At 48.1% G+C, this 19,159-nt stretch overlaps 1 protein-coding gene across 1 annotated transcript in view; it reads left to right on the forward strand.

Moving 5' to 3' along the window:
* LOC142297308 (uncharacterized) overlaps positions 1-16,608 on the forward strand; it is an 81,510-nt gene extending 64,902 nt beyond the window's left edge. Inside the window, exons 14-21 of the mRNA XM_075341547.1 lie at positions 41-94; positions 1,458-1,505; positions 3,282-3,356; positions 5,126-5,200; positions 6,628-6,666; positions 8,656-8,694; positions 8,972-9,017; positions 16,216-16,608. Coding sequence (XP_075197662.1) covers positions 41-94; positions 1,458-1,505; positions 3,282-3,356; positions 5,126-5,200; positions 6,628-6,666; positions 8,656-8,694; positions 8,972-9,014 — 373 coding nt within the window. The 3' untranslated portion in view covers positions 9,015-9,017; positions 16,216-16,608. The remainder of the gene's footprint in view (positions 1-40; positions 95-1,457; positions 1,506-3,281; positions 3,357-5,125; positions 5,201-6,627; positions 6,667-8,655; positions 8,695-8,971; positions 9,018-16,215) is intronic.
* The last annotated feature ends 2,551 nt before the right edge of the window (positions 16,609-19,159 follow it).

The raw sequence follows: 19,159 nt of genomic DNA on the forward strand, positions 1-19,159 counted from the left end.
GTTCTAGACATTTCTGACCAGAGTTTATTTTTTCATGTAGACCAGACAGATGTGAAACTGACATCTTTAAGTGGTACACACTGGACAACGTATCGTAAGTACAGAGAATGAAAAAGATATGTGTTACACAACCCCAGAACATTCCATAAAATAATCAACAGAATATTCCACACAATATGCTAAATCTTTGTCTTATTACTACACAGAGAAAATTTTTATTCTTGTCTTCAACAGAATTCTTACTATCTCAGGTAAACCTAATTCATGATTGTAAAGCAGAAAGAATGCAATATATGCGATCTAATATATAAACCTGAGTGTATGTATGAGTGTGTATGTCCGCTAAAGGAATCCACACTGTCACATTTACAATCACAAAATTTTGCACAGATATCTCATTTGACTCAGGGAACGTCATAAACTATGTTTTGAGGGGAAAAGATAACCCCGCGTTTTACAGTTATTAACCAAAAAAATTTCTTATATTAAAGTGCATGGAGCTGGGAGCTACAGGTCATTAATAGGAGCTTTGATTGGTTGCTATAGGCAACGAAGGACATTCTTAGTATAAGAAGCTTTTGTGTGAAGTAATATGTGATATCGATAGAGACAGACACACACAGAGACACACACAGACAGACACACACAGAGAGACAGACAGGCACAGACAGACACACACAAACATAGTCACAGACAGAGACAGACAGAGAGACAGACAGAGAAAGACGCACACAGAGAAAGAGACAGACAAACAGACAGCGAAAGAGGCAGACAGATAATGAAAGAGACAGACAAAGACAGAGGCAGATAGGGAAAGAGACAAACAGGAAAAGATACAGACAGACAGGGAAAGAAACAGACATGGAAAGATACAGACAGAGGCAGACAGGAAAAGAGACAGACAGAGAAAGACAGACAGAGACAAACAGACAGGGAAGATGACAGACAGGGAAAGAGACAGACAGGGAAAGATACAAAGACAGCAGTCAGAAACAGACAGACAAAGGGACAGACAGAGGCAGACAGAGACAGAGAGAGACACAGAGACAGACAGAGAGGGAGACAGACAAAAACTGGGAAAGAGGGAAAGTGGGATAGAGATAGAGAGACAATTACTATCCTGGGTAACGCCGGGTACTACAGCTAGTTTATAATATATTTCCTGCTCCCTGAGGAGTGCCGTCTTCTACCGCACCATCTACAGGTCGGAGCCTAATGAGTTATCCATGCCTGGGAGGAACACAATTATTCTCAGGATATAGATAGGATTCTGCTATTACAGACTGCCTATGTCCATATTAATCACAATACGTTTATCAATGACAGTTGTACATCAGACGTCCCCACTAGTGATCACAATAAAGATCTGATCATAGATGAATTCAATATCAGGACAAATATCTATATAATTCTATATATGCCATGTTATATCTTTATATGTATGTTATTTCTAATAGTGAAGAAGATGAAGAAATAAAAAATGAGGAGGAGAATGGAGACATCATGTAAGTGTTGATGTAATGAGAGGATTACATAGATATTATAGACTATATGAGGGATATACAGCCTGAGCTCACATAAACCTGGTCATGCCACATAAATTGTATGGGGTTTCTATGAAAAGAATTTGGGTACATGTATATTGAGGGGGTTGGTTTTTTACTAGTTATTAGACCAGTCGTGTAATGTGACAGGATTATATAGTGGTGAGATATTATCCCCGGCAGGAGGCGCTCAACTTCTATTGTCCTAAGATTCGTCTCATCCACACAACATTCCACAGATTATTCCACAGAACATTCTATGACTGAGACCTCGTGTACCCGACTCTTTGTGATGTAAGATGTGTGAAATGGTTATGATCTATAGGGCCAGACTTTCCCTCTAGATACATTCTCTATTACATAGAGTCCTATTGAAGCACGCTCAATATGTTGCTATATTATGCCCCAGATTTTCCCCTACAAGTCTGAATTCAGACATCTGCGTTTCTTGATTGGTATGCGGACCAGAATACCCAGGCCTGACTTGAGTCTCCTCACCCAAAACAAAGTGCACAATATATGCCTTTAGCACTCTAAAGTTCAGGAGACCCACGGCGAGCTCTAATTTCGCAGTCCGAATGTAAGGATGGGTGCATGACTCGGACCTAGACCTGCAGACTGGCTGCGACCTGTAGTTCCACTGTTAATGTTGTGTCATTGTATTGTTTGGCCACAAGGTGGCCATGGTGTGCTCGGCCACTTTTTTGGTCCTGTGAGTTAAGGAGGGGATAGTGGGGTGGAGCACGGGTGACAAAAGAAAGCTGCAAGAGAAAATTGTTTGGAGAGTCCCCCACATAGAGTGGAGATAGATACTGCACCTGTGTGAGGTGCGAGGAGAAGTCCCTGTTGTGTCAAATTACTGAGCCCTAAGGGCCAATCCTGGACCGGCGGAACGAGGGATCCTCCTTATGCTGAATGATTGTCTGAACATCTTCCCATGCTGTGGGTACAGTCCGGCCGGTCAGGAAGGCAACCATTCCCCTGGCTGCAGATTCTCTAACAACCCCCCTGGCGACTGACGGTCGGTTAAACCCTCCGGAGAAGGGTACGTCTGGTCCCGACCGGAGCATAGCCGAAGAGAAACACGCTGTAAGTCCCTTCCAGGCAGCATGCAAATCCCTCTGGGTTGGATGGAAGGGCTTAGGAGCTACAATGACTTGGCCCGTGCTAGTGTGACATCTGTCAGAGGGATGAGAGGCTTGGGAGTGCCTGAGGATACACAGGTGCCAGGGAAGTGGACGGCCGCCAAATTATACTGTTTAACTGTGGATGTGAAGTTTAAGGAGAACCCCTGTGGGACCAATTCCGGTGCCCTGTTTGCCGAGACTGTTAATAGTAAAGAGAGTTTGTTTAAGAGAAATCCCCATCTGTGTTTCTTCTTGTCTCAGAAGAATTATGAAACGGCAAGTAGAAGACACGAGAACACCCCTTTAATTGGAACTCAGACTGGAAGGCATGGGGTTAACCGCAGGCCGCTCTGCGGCCTGGTAACCCCTGAAAGCACGGCCTCTACTGCCTGCCAGCCTGGCTTCAACACACACACACCGATCATGAATGTCGAATGTGTGAAACCGCCCTACAAAATATGTTCTCTGTACTACCATTCAAACTCATTACACATCACACTGCCATATGTGTTACTTCTAATGAGGAATGTTTTCTCCATAGTAATCATATTGTAAATCGTGGAAAATTTGATTATGGATGAATCTGATGTAACTGTTTTATATCTAACAGAGAAGAAAGAGAAGATCAGCAAGAAAACAGTGAAACTGAGGAGAAAGAACAGACCTCAAGAGTAGAAGAGATTGTGTAAGTGTAAAAAACCCCAACTCCATGACAGACATGTGTCCTGGAGTCAGTGAGATAGTCCTGAGACAGACAGATAGAGAGACAGACAGACAGAGAAAGAGACACACAGGGAAAGAGACTGACAGACAGCGAAAGAGGCAGACAGACAGGGAAAGAGGCAGATAGACAGGGAAGAGACAAACAGAGATAGACAGACAAACAGAGGCAGGCAGGGAAAGAGACAGACAGAGAAAGGGAAAGAGACAATCAGGGAAAGAGACAGACAGAGACAGACAGGGAAAGAGACAGACAAGGAAAGATACAGAGATAGACAGATAGACACAGACAGACAAAGAGACAGACAGAGCCAGACAGAGACCGAGAGATACACAGACAGACAGAGAGATAAAGAGAGACAGAGAGAGACATAAAGACAGAGAGGGAGACAAATAGACAGAGAGAGAGACAGACAAAAACTGGGAAAGAGGGAGAGTGGGATAGAGACAGAGAGACAATTACTATCCTGGGCAACGCTGGGTACTACAGCTAGTTTATAATATATGTCCTGCGCCCTGAGGAGCGACCTCTTCTACCACATCATCCACAGATAGGAGCCTAATGAGTAATCTATGCCTGGGAGGAACACAATTATTTTCAGGATATAGATATGATTCTGATATTACAGGCTGCCTGTGTCCCTATTAATCACAATGAGTTTATCAATGACAGTTGTACATCAGACGTCCCCACTAGTGATCACAATAAAGATCTGATCATAGATGAATCAGTAGTGATCACAATAAAGATCTGATCATAGATGAATTCAATATCAGGACAAATATCTATATAATTCTATATATGCAAAGATATATCTTTATATATATATATATATATATATATATATGTTATTTCTAATAGTGAAGAAGATGAAGAAATAAAAAATGAGGAGGAGGATGGAGACATCGTGTAAGTGTTGATGTAATGAGAGGATTATATAGATATTACAGACTATATGAGGGATATACAGCATGAGCTCACATAAACCTGGTCATGCCGTATGAATTGTATGGGCTTTCTATGAAAAGAATTTGGGTACATGTATATTGAGGGGGTTATTTTTTTTAATAGTTATTAGACCAGTCGTGTAATGTGACAGGATTATATAGTGGTGAGATATTATCCCCGGCAGGAGACTTATTTTTAATTGTCCTAAGATTTGTCTCATCCACACAACATTCCACAGATTATTCCACGGAACATTCTATGACTGAGACCTCATGTACCCGACTCTTTGTGATGTAAGACGTGTGAAATGGTTATGATCTATATAAGTCTATAGGGCCAGACTTTTTCCTATATATACCTTCTGTATTACATAGAGGCCTATAGAAGCAGGCTCAATATGTTTCCATATTATGCCCCAGATTTTCCCCTACAAGTCTAAATTCAGACATCTGCGTTTCTTGATTGGTATGCGGACCAGAAATCCCAGGTCTGACTTGAGTCTCCTCACCCAAAACAGTGCACAATATATGCCTATAGTGCTCTAAAGTTCAGGAGACCCACGGCCAGTTCTAATTTTGCAGTCCGCAGACCGATCATGAATGTCGAATGTGTGAAACCGCCCTACGAAATAGGTTTTCTTTACTACCATTCAAACTCATTACACATCACACTGCCTTATGGGTTACTTCCAATGATTAATGTTTTGTCCATAGTAATCATAGCGTAAATCACCACAGAAAATTTGACTATGGATGAATTTGATATAATTGTTTTATATCTAACAGAGAAGAAAGAGAAGATCAACAAGAAAGCAGTGAAACAGAAGAAAAAGAACAGACTTCGAGAGCAGAAGAGATTGTGTAAGTGTAAAGACCCCCAACACCATGACAGACATGTGTCCTGGAGTCAGTGAGATAGTCCTGAGACAGACAGTGAAAGAGGCAGACAGCGAAAGAGGCAGACAGGGAAAGAGACAGACAGGGAAAGAGACAGACAAGTAAAGAGACAGATAGACAGACGAGGAAAGAGACAGACAAGTAAAAAGACAGACAGACATGTGTCCTGGAGTCAGTTAGATAGTCCTGAGCTCACAGCAAGATCTCAGGATGTCTCATATTTATAACTTATTTTACTCATTTATATAGAGCTATTAATTCCACAGTGCTTTACAGATGTGATCATGACTGTCCCCATTGGGACCCACAATCTAAATTCCCTGTGTTTGGTGTGTGGGAGTAAAAGTAGGAAACCCATGGAAAATGTACAGGGACTTGAACCCAGGACCCAGCACAGAAAGACTGCTTTGCTAACCCCTGAGCCACCATGCTGCCCACATCCCTCCTGATCGAAGGGATGAAATCATTGATCACTTCGACAAGACAGGATTCCCATATTGATGTTCATAGACAACGACATTGGAAGTGGCAGGGATGTGATACTGCTATGGTCAGTATGTGATTTGAGTTAAGGGAGGGCTTTCTGTAAGAATGCAAGACCTGTTAATTCAGATCACACACAGTGCTGAATATATAAATTGGAGATTGCAGTGAAGTAGGGGTGCACCAAAGCACCTTCATTTGCATATGGCTTAAAAGGGAAATTTTATACAAGTACAACAGTAAGGGTTCACTCACATGAGCGTATAACTATGGCGCAGTGCAGATCTGTAGTTGGCAGCATATCTCTGTGATTGGCAGCATATCTCGGATGGTGCGCACCCATTCACATCTATAGGTGTGTGCAAAACATCAGACTGCATTCGTATATCATCTGAGCGTAGTCCGGTATGCGCAGAGACAGACAATGGAGAAGATGGAGAAATATTGTTATCTATCTTCTCCACACTTGTCCTTCACTTCTCATATGCGACAGAATCGGAGCACAATAAATGATACTCGGGTCACGCTTGTAGCAGAGTTCGAGCCGAGTGTCATTAGCATATTGCATCCGATTATCTCGCATGAGAAAATCATTGGATGCTATATCAATGTAAGCCTGGCCTAAAATGTACGGTATATTACTGTAATAATTTTTACATGGGCTAGGTTCGCTATATAAATGTTTAAGTAGTTTAATTTGCATTTTGGGGTGACAGATTGCAATTAATAAAAAGGAGAGAATATAGTTGTATGAATGTTACCTAAAGCTGTGATGATGGTGACAGAACATCAGACCAAGAGCAAAGACCTTCTCATGTGTACGTAGGGCATCTGGGTATAATGGACTAGTTATAAATACTGTATTGCAGTTTGATTATTAAATATTTTGTTTCTTCTTTCTGAACTAGAAGACCGAGAGGCTGGTTCAGGAGATGGATGAAAAATATGTAAGTAACATAAGAACATAACATATTTCCGGCTCAGTATTCTCCTTTTCCTTCAGCTGATCTTTGCTATACATTATGATGTCTTACAAATCATATAGAGAATAAAAATGGACATCATAATGTTTGCTAGAACGCACAGAATGGTATTCAGCATCTATAGGTTGACACAAGGTGCACATACACATCCTGCTGCGAATAACAGAGTACGGAGCTGATGTCAGATGTCAGCCACACTGTTCTGTCCATCAGTCAGATGTCAGCTTCTTAATTCTATTCTTCAGTTACTTGAGTATAAAATGTCAGCTTTCCTGTTCTGTTCCTCAGTCCCTGAGATGACAGATATCAGTCTTACTGTTCTTCAGTCACTCAGTATAACGCCTGCCTGGATCCACAGACTCAGACGGGCTGTAATGGACAGGCTAGAGGGAAGCCACTCACCAAGCAGGACCCCCAGAACCCTGAAACCCTTTCACCCCTATACAGGGATTTGGAATTACACAGGGCCCTGGAGATCACTACCTATGGAAGGCTGCAGTCCGAGAGAGTAGTAGTCAGGCAGGACCAGGAATAGCAGAACAGGGACAGAATCGGCAGGCAAGGACGTAATCAGAAAACGTAGCAGAGGTCAAATCCGGATCAGGCAGCGAGGTACATAAACAGCATGCAGAAGGGTAGTCAGGAAACAAACAGAAGTCAGAACACCAGAATCACTAAACAGAACAGGGTGGGACAGGAACCAGGAAAACAGAACTATCTCTGGCAGTGGTCAGCAGACAGGAGGGGATTTAAGAAGGGTGTGGTGTCTTCCCATTGGTTGTAGCTGAATGATGGTAACTTCAGCTGGAAGACACACACCACCTATAGTCAGCCAGTGGTACCCAGTGATACCACCAGTGATACCACCAGTGATAGCCAGTGGTATACCAGTGATACCATAGCCAGCTATCACGTAGCCAGTGATCCCAAGGAAACCCAGCCCAGTGAATGAGCTGAGTCTGCGCCCACCGGCGCCGCTGGCATCGACACCTCTCACATCACCAGCATCATCCATGGAAGAAAGACGGCGTCGCCTGGCGATCGGAGTAGAAGTCGCTGCAGAGGACTCCGGTGGTGATGGTGACGTAACACTGAGGTGTCAGGTGTCAGCCCCTTTGTTCTGTCCCTCAATCAGTTCGGTGTCAGGTGTCAGCCCCTCTGTTCTGTCTCTCAATCTCTGAGGTGTCATTCCGTCACTGAGGTGTCAGATGACAGCCTCACTTTTCTGTCCCTCAGTCACTGAGGAGTCAGATCTCAGCATCTTTTTTCTGCCCTTCAGTCACTGAGGTTTCTCTGGAAGGTTTGTATGAGTGGAGGAAGAAATTGGATTGGGAGAAGTATCTAACTTTTGGTTATTTCTGGGTGGGAGCATAGTGCCAAGCATCCACCATACTTCTCTATTTATGATATATGACTTTCTTCTTGAAAGTTTGTGGCTATATCTCAGTAATACATACATGAGGTTCAATGTTCGTACTGACACAGACTTTTCCCAAAAAACAGAGTTCAAGTTTGGAGTTCGGGTGCTTTACATATGCAAACCACTTGTCCTAGCATTGCTGTGCTCGGGTACACTTGGTGCTCACCCCATGCAAGCTGGTTGCAGTGCTTGAATGGCTCACACTGGGGGTAACAACATGTAGAGTGTATAAAATAAAAGGAAAACCCAACCCATCCACTCCTGGAAGTGTTCTGTCTATGGCTAGCTAAATGTGGACGGAAAACTGAACTGCCAAATTAGTGAGTTCAGGTCAAGTCCTAGTCCCAAACCAAACTTATGAAACTTCGGACTGCACCCACCGAACCGAACTTCCACGGGTCTTCTCATCTCTACTAGCGATGAGTCAGATCCTGTAATAGGCAGGACTTTATTATACAATCTAGGTTGAGAGATTTCTTTCTTTCTAGGTATTACTCGGGCTATGTCATTTATTTGGTTTTATTTCTTTGTAGCAGAAATAAGAGAACAACTAAAGAGAAATTTCTGTCAAGGTAATACAAGTGTGAGTAATGACTGTAATCGCCCCGTGTAACATGCCCTTTGGTACTTATTAGATGAGTCATTAAGGATCTTTTCATAATGTCCTATAGATAAGAGGATGCTTTATCATACAGAATAGTAGAAATACGGCCTAGTGTGATATATGGTAGCAGGTATAATATATGAATAAAACTTCAGAGATGATGTGGGGAATTGTATAGTCTTACCCACACAATTGTCTACTTTTCGTAGGACTCAAAGAACATGTTTTTGTACTTTTTTTATTAGATTTTTCTCCTTCTTCTGCTGCAGCTGCAAAACAGTGTATTAAAAAGTGAGTATCAAGTATTCCCCCAAAAAGAACATTCTGCTCCCCCATATCCACATCGAATTTTGAAGCCATATTTTGTTACATTATCACCATTATCAGTGAGTTGGATAAATAGCAGCACAATGACATGACAATCTAGGAGGGATTTTCAATTCTTTTAATTGCTGGTCAAATGGTCTCAGAAACTTTTTATAGATAATTAGCTAACAAACCAGGTGGCCCCAACAATGCCGACCACTTTAAACCATTACAACATTAAAACATACATACAGTTGAAACCAGAAGTTTACATGCACTATCTAAAAAGACACATCTGCAGGTTTTTCTCACTATCTGACATGAAATCAGAATAAACCTTTCCCGTTTTAGGTCAGTTAGGAACCAAAACTATTTATATTTGCCAAATGCCAAAATAATGAGAGAGAATGTTTTAAGGCATTTTTGTATTAATGGACTGAACCATCGACAAATTATTGCAGTAAAAGCAAACTTTCCTTCCTGCAAATTTTAAGCCCCACAGCTCCATCGCCACCAATATTTGAAAAATCTCCAACAAAGCCAAATTTTTTAACAATTCCTGCCATGTGACAGGCCACTGCTCTGCACACTAATGGCCTTGGAACAATGCCCCGTATCTGGCCAGTAAAAAGCTGTAAATAACTATTGGACACTACTATGTTCATCCACAGAGTCCGACCATTGTAATTTTCCCAAAAACGTCAAATCCTCAAATCCGCCTTGATTTCCTTACTGATAGAAATAAAATGATGCAGGGAAATTTTTTCCCTAAAGCCCTCACCAAACGCCTAAAGAACATCCTTCCCGTTGTCATGATTTTCCCAATTTTCCCAACAATGATTGAACTACCTTCAAATGGACCTTTTCACTTGTAGCAACGTTGCTACTGCTGACTGCAGGTCGCCAATTTCTCTGCCGGCAATCTACACTCTCTTCAATGAATCAGCAAGACTGAACAAATCGACAACCCTGCGGGCCCAACACAAAAGAAGTCATCCAAGCAATGGATTATTGAGGGGATGCCCTACATGTCCCTGACCACTGATTCCATGAAAGAACCAAATGTCTCAAAATAAGCGCCTAAAATGGAGCAACCCATAGGCAAACAATGATCAACATAAAAGGCCCCATCCCACATGCACTCCAGTAAATGGAAACTGTCAGGGTGCAACAGAAGCAAACGAAACACTGCCTCAATGTCCGATTTCACCATCAAAGCCCCCTTGCCTGCTGCCCTTACTTGATACAAGGCCTTATCAAATGATACATAACACATGGCCGATATGAGGTTTCAATCAAAACTTGTTAAGCCTGCTTTACACGTTGCAATTTCGCATACGATATCGTATGCGATTTGCTACGCCCCCATCGTATGTGTGGCACGTTCAATTTGTTGAATGTGCCGCACAAACGATTAACCCCCGTCACACGTACTTACCTGTCCATTTGACCTCGATGTGGGAGGCGAACGTCCACTTCCTGGAGTGGGAGGGACGTTCGGCGTTACATCGACGTCATGCGGCAGCCGGCCAATAGAAGCGGAGGGGCGGAGATGAGCGGGATATAAACATCCCGCCCACCTCCTTCCTTCCGCATTGTGGGCCGGGACCCCCAGGACGCAGGTAAGATCTGTTCATCGTTCCCGGGGTGTCACACACTGCGATGTGTGCTACCCTGGGTACGATGAACAATCTGACGTGCAATTCTAGAGAAAAGTACGATATGTATGCGATGAACGTTTTAACGTTCAATCGCACGTACCTGTCACACACTGCAATGTACCTTACGATGCCAGATGTGCGTCACTTACGACGTGACGCCACCGACACATTGTAAGATATATTGCAGCGTGTAAAGCAGGCTTTAGGCTCATGCTTAAGAACAACCCCCAGTGGAGAAGTCCTCAATTTAGGATACGGAGGGTCCTTGAATGGACCGATGATCCTGCCCATACCACTTCCTTGCGAAGCTTCTCCGACACCACACCGGGCAGTTCCCCAGACAATTTCAAATTACCTGGATGATAAACAGGGGCACCTGGATCAAAGGGGATCCGGAAGCCCTCAAAAAAACACTGGCGCAAAACTTCTCCCTCCTTGGCATCCGGGTATCTATTTCAATACGGCATCATTACCACAACCTTCACTGGCGTCCTCCCTCTTCCCAGCCCCATCGCCTGACTTCCCCTTGCCCTCTTAAAACACTTGGAAAGGCTATGACTGCCCGTCACAGTTGGATCACTTATGTACACATTTACACGAGGCCCCAAATTTACAATGTCCCTCACTGAACTCAACATAAACCTTTTTTATGAACTGCCAATGACCCGCTTCCTGAAAGGACTGTGCCAGAGCTACCATAAAATGCACCCACAGCGAGATATCTTTGTGATCCCAACGCATCCCTGACCACAGAGATTTCTTCGGACGAAACTGCTCATCATGCCACAACCATGCTAAACCGCCATAAACCCTGTGCGCCTTCCCTATAGTATCCATATAGCCAAAAAGAGCTGAACAATACTCAGGCTCTTTTTCCCCCAATGGCACGTGCTTAAATTGCAAAAGCCTGTAGCCAATTGGTAAACGTCTCCAGAATTAACTTATACCTGCACTTCTCATCCTTGTCCTTTTCCTTCTTAGGATCGGTAGATTTCACCTTGTCCAAGTTAAAATTTTCCAAGGGCAGCAATGAAATAATTTACACATACTCCCCTTTCCAAATTTTATCCCTTACATTTTCTTTTAGATGCGCCCCAAACGGGCCTTCAAAGCACATATAAACTTTACTACTGGCTCTGTCACGGGCGGGGAGGGAGCCGTCGCTGCTGCGCTCTCGTTGGCGCTCGGGTCCGGCGCTGCTGCAGCCTGCTGCTTGCTGCTCGCTGCTCGGTGGCTCGAGCGGTGGTCCAGATCCGTGGACTCGAGCGGCGCTCCTCGCCCGTGAGTGAAAGGGGATAGTTTTTGGGGTTTGGGAAGTCGGTCCGTGACGCCACCCACGGTTTGTGGTGAGGTTGGGAACCACCGCTGCTCTGGACGGGGATCCCGGGAGCGATGACAGGGAGCAGCCGAGATGTTTCTCTCCCCTCCGTGGGTAGGGGGGTTTTGGGTGGTCCCGGGGCCCGGTGAGGTGATTGGAATGTGGATGGTAGGGTTTGGTGAGGTGCAGGGTTGCGGGGGCAGCGCGGTGCCAGACGGCTTGGTGGTACTCACTCAGCCAATAACGTACACGGAGTCTCTGGTAAAACAAACAGCTGGATGGATGGGTCCCGCAGCCGGCTGCAGTGGTCACTCCCGGTAGGTTGGCGGTGGCTGCCTTTCCCTGCACCTGTAGTGTTTTTTCGGCCCCGATGGCTTCCCACCGGTAACCCGGTCCCCAGCTTTGATAGGCGCTGGAGGAGCTCCTTTTGCCCGCAGGCTCTGGCCCTGGGAATTGTAGCCTTGGCGGTGACTGTATTTGCCTTCACGGTTTGGACGGTTGCCTTCAATCGGGTCTTTATTGCTGGGAAACCCCGGAGGTTCCCGTCGCTAACGGATTTGACCGGTTTAACGGCGACTCCAAGCCTGGTCGGGGTCCGTAGGCCCTGCCGAATGGTGCTGGCTTCTCTTCGCTCCCCGATTCGGTACCGGCGGGCCACCGCCCGACCCCGGTCCTGCGGTTCCGCGTCGATCAGCCTCTCCTGCAGACGGCCACCACCATCTGCCAACCTTGCTGTATGTGCCCGGGCCACGTACCCGGACATGGTCAGACTGCTCCTCTACTCCTTTACTCCTCACGCTTTCACTCTCTGAACTACTCTCTAGCTCTGCCCGAGCTTAACTGACTTCCTTTCCCGCCTCCAGGACTGTGAACTCCTCAGTGGGTGGGGCCAACCGCCTGGCTCCACCCCACCTGGTGTGGACATCAGCCCCTGGAGGGAGGCAACAAGGATTTGTGTGTGACTGGTGTGCCTAACCGGGGTGTGGGGTGTGTTGTTGCAGTACCTGTGAAGACCTGGCTTGTCCAGGGCGCCACATTCCCCCTTGGTTAATTGCAGACCGTTTGCGGGCTGCCCGTCCATCACCGGCTTTATTTTGTAACTGTAAAAAGAGGTAGAAACAGGTAAAACATCAAACATAAGCATTTTTATCATGAAACTTCCCTTAACAGGAGGCACTTTCTTTAACGTTACTAACGGTACACTCTTATCAACAATACACGGCTTCCGCTCTCCCCCCGCCCAAACAACCTGGCCCTGATGCTGCCCCTAAGAAGTGGGCACCCCCCTTGCCCCAGTCCATCACCAGTCTGCCCGAGCGGGTACGGTCTCTTATAGGGGACCCACGTCCATGGGGGACTCCTGACCCCCGGAGGATCGCCACCGGTTACGGTAGTGGCGGGCCTGGGCCATCCCTTTCCTCCAGGCCCATCCTCCAAAACAGCCTCTCCGGAGGCGGCCACGGAATAAAGGCCAGAAATTATTTACATGCCACAAGTTTGTGGTTGCCCTGCAAGTTCTCGGGCGTGTCCGTAAGTAGTTCCTTACGCCAACGGTGCAAAGGGTCCCTTCACGGACAACTTGCCGGCAACGGCCGGTTCAATCACGGTTGCTAATCAGGTTACAGTTCGGTTGATTACTTCATTTACTCACTTAACAACGGTACTGGTGGTTCCAACGGGGACAACTTGCAGCGGAGGGACCGCTGGCTCACTGCTCGCTCTCTTGCTCCTCCTCCGGTCCCGGGTGGAAAAACACGGTTATCAATCCCTCCAGCGCATGACAGGCGCGGCGGGGAAGGGCCGCCCGATATCCGTTGTTTCCGCTCCTTGGAATATAGGTGGCCTCCATGGCGTGCAAGCCAACAACTCCCTCTTCCTCCGAAACAGGTTCCGTGTCAGGCCAAGAGTCACTATCATCCGTTTCTGCGCCAGGCGGGTTGCCGCCAGCTGCCGCAGTCCCAGGGCTCGCCACTCTTTCGGCTACCGCTACAAGGGGGTGCAAGCCAGACGGACCAGCAGCGGCGGGGCGCGCGGGCAGGGAAGACGGAGGCAGTATGGGGGACAGGGGCAGACCGGGTCCCTCAGCCGCAGCGGCCGGTCCCTCAGGGACACAGGGGTGTGGGTCACTCACCAGCTCCTCCATCATGGCCTCCATCCCGTACACCCGGGCGACCGCTGCTACCTCCTCCACCTCCGCGGTCCACTGCTCCATCAGAAGACATATCTGATTTCGGTAGCGCCAGCAGATCCCCGCTGTTCGGGCCCGGAGCCATGCCGCTGTTCCAGGCACCGGCTCCGTAGTCTCCGCGCAGCTGGACGGGGCGGTCATGTTGGTAGCGGTATTTTCCAGGAACCCAAAGATGGCCGCAGAGTCCTGGCGTCCCTGCTTTTATAGCCGCGGTCTACATGCGGCCGGACTCCATCCACCCCCTTGGTTTCTTCTCAGCACCTCCTCTTCAGGGGCGAAGCTTCGGCTTTCGCGCCTCCACTGCTCGGGAAGACGCTCGAGCGGGGAACTTTTCGCGCCCAAGATGGCGGATTCTGAGATTTTTCGGCTGGACACCTCCGGCGGGATACAAGGCGCACTTCTACCAGGCGGTAGATCGGTAAGATCCTGTTCGTAACGCCAAGTTGTCGCGGGCGGGGAGGGAGCTGTCGCTGCTGCGCTCTCGCTGGCGCTCGGGTCCGGCGCTGCTGCAGCCTGCTGCTTGCTGCTCGCTACTCGGTGGCTCGAGCGGTGGACCGGATCTGGGGACTCGAGCGGCGCTCCTCGCCCGTGAGTGAAAGGGGATAGTTTTTGGGGTTTGGGAAGTCGGTCCGTGACGCCACCCACGGTTTGTGGTGATTTTTGGACACCACCGCTGCTCTGGACGGGGATCCCGGAAGCAATGACAGGGAGCAGCCGAGATGTTTCTCTCCCCTCCGTGGGTAGGGGGGTTTTGGGTGGTCCCGGGGCCCGGTTAGGTGATTGGAATGTGGATGGTAGGGTTTGGTGAGGTGCAGGGTCGCGGGGGCAGCGCGGTGCCAGACGGCACGGTGGTACTCACTCAGCCAATAACGTACACGGAGTCTCTGGTAAAACAAACGGCTGGATGGACGGGTCCCGCAGCCGGCTGCAGTGGTCACTCCCGGTAGGTTGGCGGTGGCTGCCTTTCCCTGTACCTGTAGTGTTTTTTCGGCCCCGATGACTTCCCACCGGTAACCCGCTCCCCAGCTTTGATAGGCGCCGGAGGAGCTCCTTTTGCCCGCAGGCTCTGGCCCTGGGAATTGTAGCCTTGGCGGTGACTGTATTTCCCTTCACGGTTTGGACGGTTTCCTTCAATCGGGTCTTTGCTGCTGGGAAACCCCCGGAGGTTCCCGTCGCTAACGGATTTGACCGGTTTAACGGCGACTCCAAGCCTGGTCGGGGTCCGTAGGCCCTGTCGAATGGTGCTGGCTTCTCTTCGCTCCCCGGTTTGGTACTGGCGGGCCACCGCCCAACCCCGGTCCTACGGTTCCGCATCAATCAGCCTCTCCTGCAGACTGCCACCACCGTCTGCCAATCTTGCTGTATGTGCCCGGGCCACGTACCCGGACACGGTCAGACTGCTCCTCTACTCCTTTACTCCTCACGCTTTCACTCTCTGAACTACTCTCTAGCTCTTCCCGAGCTTAACTGACTTCCTTTCCCGCCTCCAGGACTGTGAACTCCTCAGTGGGTGGGGACAACCGCCTTGCTCCACCCCACCTGGTGTGGACATCAGCCCCTGGAGGGAGGCAACAAGGATTTGTGTGTGACTGGTGTGCCTAACCGGGGTGTGGGGTGTATTGTTGCAGTACCTGTGACGACCTGGCTTGTCCAGGGCGCCACAGCTCTATCATCCAAATGTACCACCTCATCCTCTTTTTCCTTTTCCTTGTCGCCCACATTTTTTTCCTCCACAATCTCCGCCGCGCCACTCTGACATTCAACCTCTACCCTATTCTGCGCAACTGCTACACCCAGTTCCACGCTTGGCCCCAAATCCCACAAGAGACATACCCTCACCGGACAATGATCATTCCACTGTTAAACCCTTTATCACCTCCAACTGACCCCATAAATCTGACCCGCCACCGCCTGGGCCCTGACCACCCCTGAAGCTACCCTGAAACTACCAACCCCCGAAACATTACCAACCCCCCCGATAATTAAATTTATTAACAATCAACATCTCTTCACCAGGCTGCCTTGGATGGTTACTCGGACCAGCCGCAACGGAGTCTTCAAGGTGCTGTTCATCCGCCAACATTCCTGCTGACATAGCTCCTTCCTCTCCGCTGGACTCTGAACTCTGGGCACCATCAGAGGGGATTTTCAGATGAACAAACCACCGACATCGACGATCAACCGCCTTAGTCACTGCACCTTGGTCGTCATCTGTAGCAATTTTCTTCCGTCTTCTTCCAGATGAACGCAAGCCCGGCGACCTGCATGGCGTGGCACCACCACAGGCCCAGGCCAGATCCACAACTAGTTTGAGAACTGCACCCATCTGTGGTGCATGTCCTGCAACGTCTAGCAGGAATACCTACCTACCTTGATTTAGAATAAATGGCAGCCTGGGTTTTTCCTTTCCACAGAGAGTTTCATTCTCCTTACCAGACACAGTCAACAGAGGATAGCAGTGACTGAAAGTAGGCCCACCGACTCCAGCGTTCATACACTTCTCCCACCAAACTCAGTCCTACTCCAGACATCGTTCTTATTTTTCCTGTCAGAAAGAACCCGGAAATTTCCCCACTGCTGCGTCACTTCCTTTTACCTTAAAAGGCAAAGGTAGTTTTGAGAAAGGCCAGCAGAGGTCACTGTAGGATTAGAAATGCTACAACTCTCAGAGCAAGGCTTCAGAAGGTACATATTATGTCCAACATTATAGAAAAACACATGGCCCATCGGGGGATATTCTAGTAGCATCTTGTCTGGGTCACTACACATGCAGCCCCCTATCAACAGCAGAACGGCCGCCAATCTCTGGCCGACTTACAGATGTGACTCCCAGCCGCACAAAAGCCCAGGGCCAGATGCTGGTAAAGAGGGTTTGTTTGATCCTTCAGTCAGCAGCTGAATATGATGTAAGGAAAATGCATATTTCCCCTGATCACTCTCTGAAGTGAAGAGAAGAAATGCATTGGGAGGTGGATAGTCTAGAGTTGGATATGAATTGGGATTAAGCTGTGGACTGCCCATGATAGGGCTGGAGATCTTTGTGGGATGCCAGAGCCAGTGAAAAAGAGGGCCACTTAGGACATCGTGGACTCCTTGGTGCAAATCATTTGACCATATTATCCGGTGGATCTGAATTTGAGAAGTGAAGTAACATCCTGGTACCTATGTGATGAGTGAGATTGCTTCCCTTTTTTCACTATGGATAGTATTTAAATTGACTGTTGTTACTGGCATATGTTCAGATCAATGATCTTGTAAGCAAATTTCACTACTGTGACTTCCATTTCGTCATACTAGACCATTGTCTGTCCTCTTTGTATCTCCTTTAATTTTTGAGATGGGAATTGAATATGTGGCGCCCCTGAGGGTCCAGTCACCACAGGGATACTGCACCTCAGCCAGACGTGTGGTATCCCATTCTCGGGTAAGGAGGAGGCCACAGGTCGTTGCACACATACACAGACACACACTCTTAATTTAGCAACACTGCATTAGACTGTGGTTAGGGTGAGTTGCACCTTAGGGAAAGCATGGTCCCAAAGCCAGTCTGGAGGTGGGGTTTAGTTAGTGGGAGCAGACTGTAGAATGTTAGTGAGTCAGGAAGTGGAGGAGAGAGGTCCTGGGGTCTGGTGCTGGAAAAGCTCGTCCCAGGATCAGGAAAGAAAGAGTCTCAGAGCTACGGGAAGTGAGCCATCCACCCATGGGCTCGCATCCACAGCCAGTATACTGGTGTGGAGGCACTTTGCTGCAACGGGGAACCGGTCCGTAGACTAGTGGAGAACCACCAGGCTCAGCTAGTAAACCAGAGGCTGAGGTTACTTCAAGTACTGAAGCCACCAAGCACATAACCCGCTGAAAAGGTGACCACAAAGGACCAAGGGTCAAGGCAGGAAAGCCACCCATCAAAAGGATCCGCAGACACAGGCTCAGAGCACTGTGTGTGAGGTGCAGGGCAGGCGGAAGAGGCCAGCGCAGGAAGACGATCAGAGAAGGAACACAAAAGGGAGCACCAGGTTGCAGCGGGTTGTGCCTCCGAACTATTCGGGTATTGGATGGGGCCCATCACAGCAGGACCCAGCACTCCGAGGGCAGCATCTGACTAGTCATGGTAACCTGGAACTATTAACTGTGAGTAAAAAAAACTTGTGACTGCATTCCTGCGTTGCCCAGTGATTGCCTGCGCCTCCGGCCACGCACCCAGCCATTTCATCTCAACACCATAGACTCTATCACCTATTTACCTGCCCTGGGGTTAAGCTCTACCCGTGGAGAGCTGAACCACCTTTGGTGCTGCATCACCACCGACCCCCGGTGAAACTGAATCGCAGAAGCGGCTCATATCTGGTCGCATACTATGGGTGGTGTCACGACTCATCCCCTGTATTCCCCACTTCTTTTACAAAAGACACCGCCAGGGTCACAGAATCGGGCCCCGCCGCCGTGACATTGTAGCGCCCCTGAGCCATCAGGAGCTACAAGGTACTGCATCCAGTCAAAGATGCAGGGCCTACCCCCAGGAACCCAGAAGACCAATGCCGGTAACACCAAAACATTTATACAATCCCTGTTTTCTCCCCCCAAAACTGGTGACGGGTTAGGGTTGGACCCAATGGATGGCCACCTAGGGTGGAACCGATCCAGTCCACTAGACGAAAACCAGAGAGGGGGGGTCAGACAGTCAGTATGTGGAAGTGAAAGGAGACGGACGTAACAGTACTGATGGGAGAGTGTAGAATTGACCTGTCAGGCTCAGGCATGTGGTTGCCGAAGCAGTACGGTGGAGCACTCTCGGAACCATAGCACCGGCGAGGTGCAGAGCGCTAGGTCAGGAAAACGCTCCAGGCAGAGCTGATAAAATATGCATGGTGAGGGCACCATCCAGGACCTCACTGACCTAAATGTTCAGGGCACAGTAACGACGGGAGAACCTGGGAATGAGACAGAGATCTGGCCCAACAGG

The sequence above is a fragment of the Anomaloglossus baeobatrachus genome, chromosome 3, assembly GCF_048569485.1.
Source record: "Anomaloglossus baeobatrachus isolate aAnoBae1 chromosome 3, aAnoBae1.hap1, whole genome shotgun sequence".
In the NCBI taxonomy this organism is placed as follows: Eukaryota; Metazoa; Chordata; class Amphibia; order Anura; family Aromobatidae; genus Anomaloglossus; species Anomaloglossus baeobatrachus.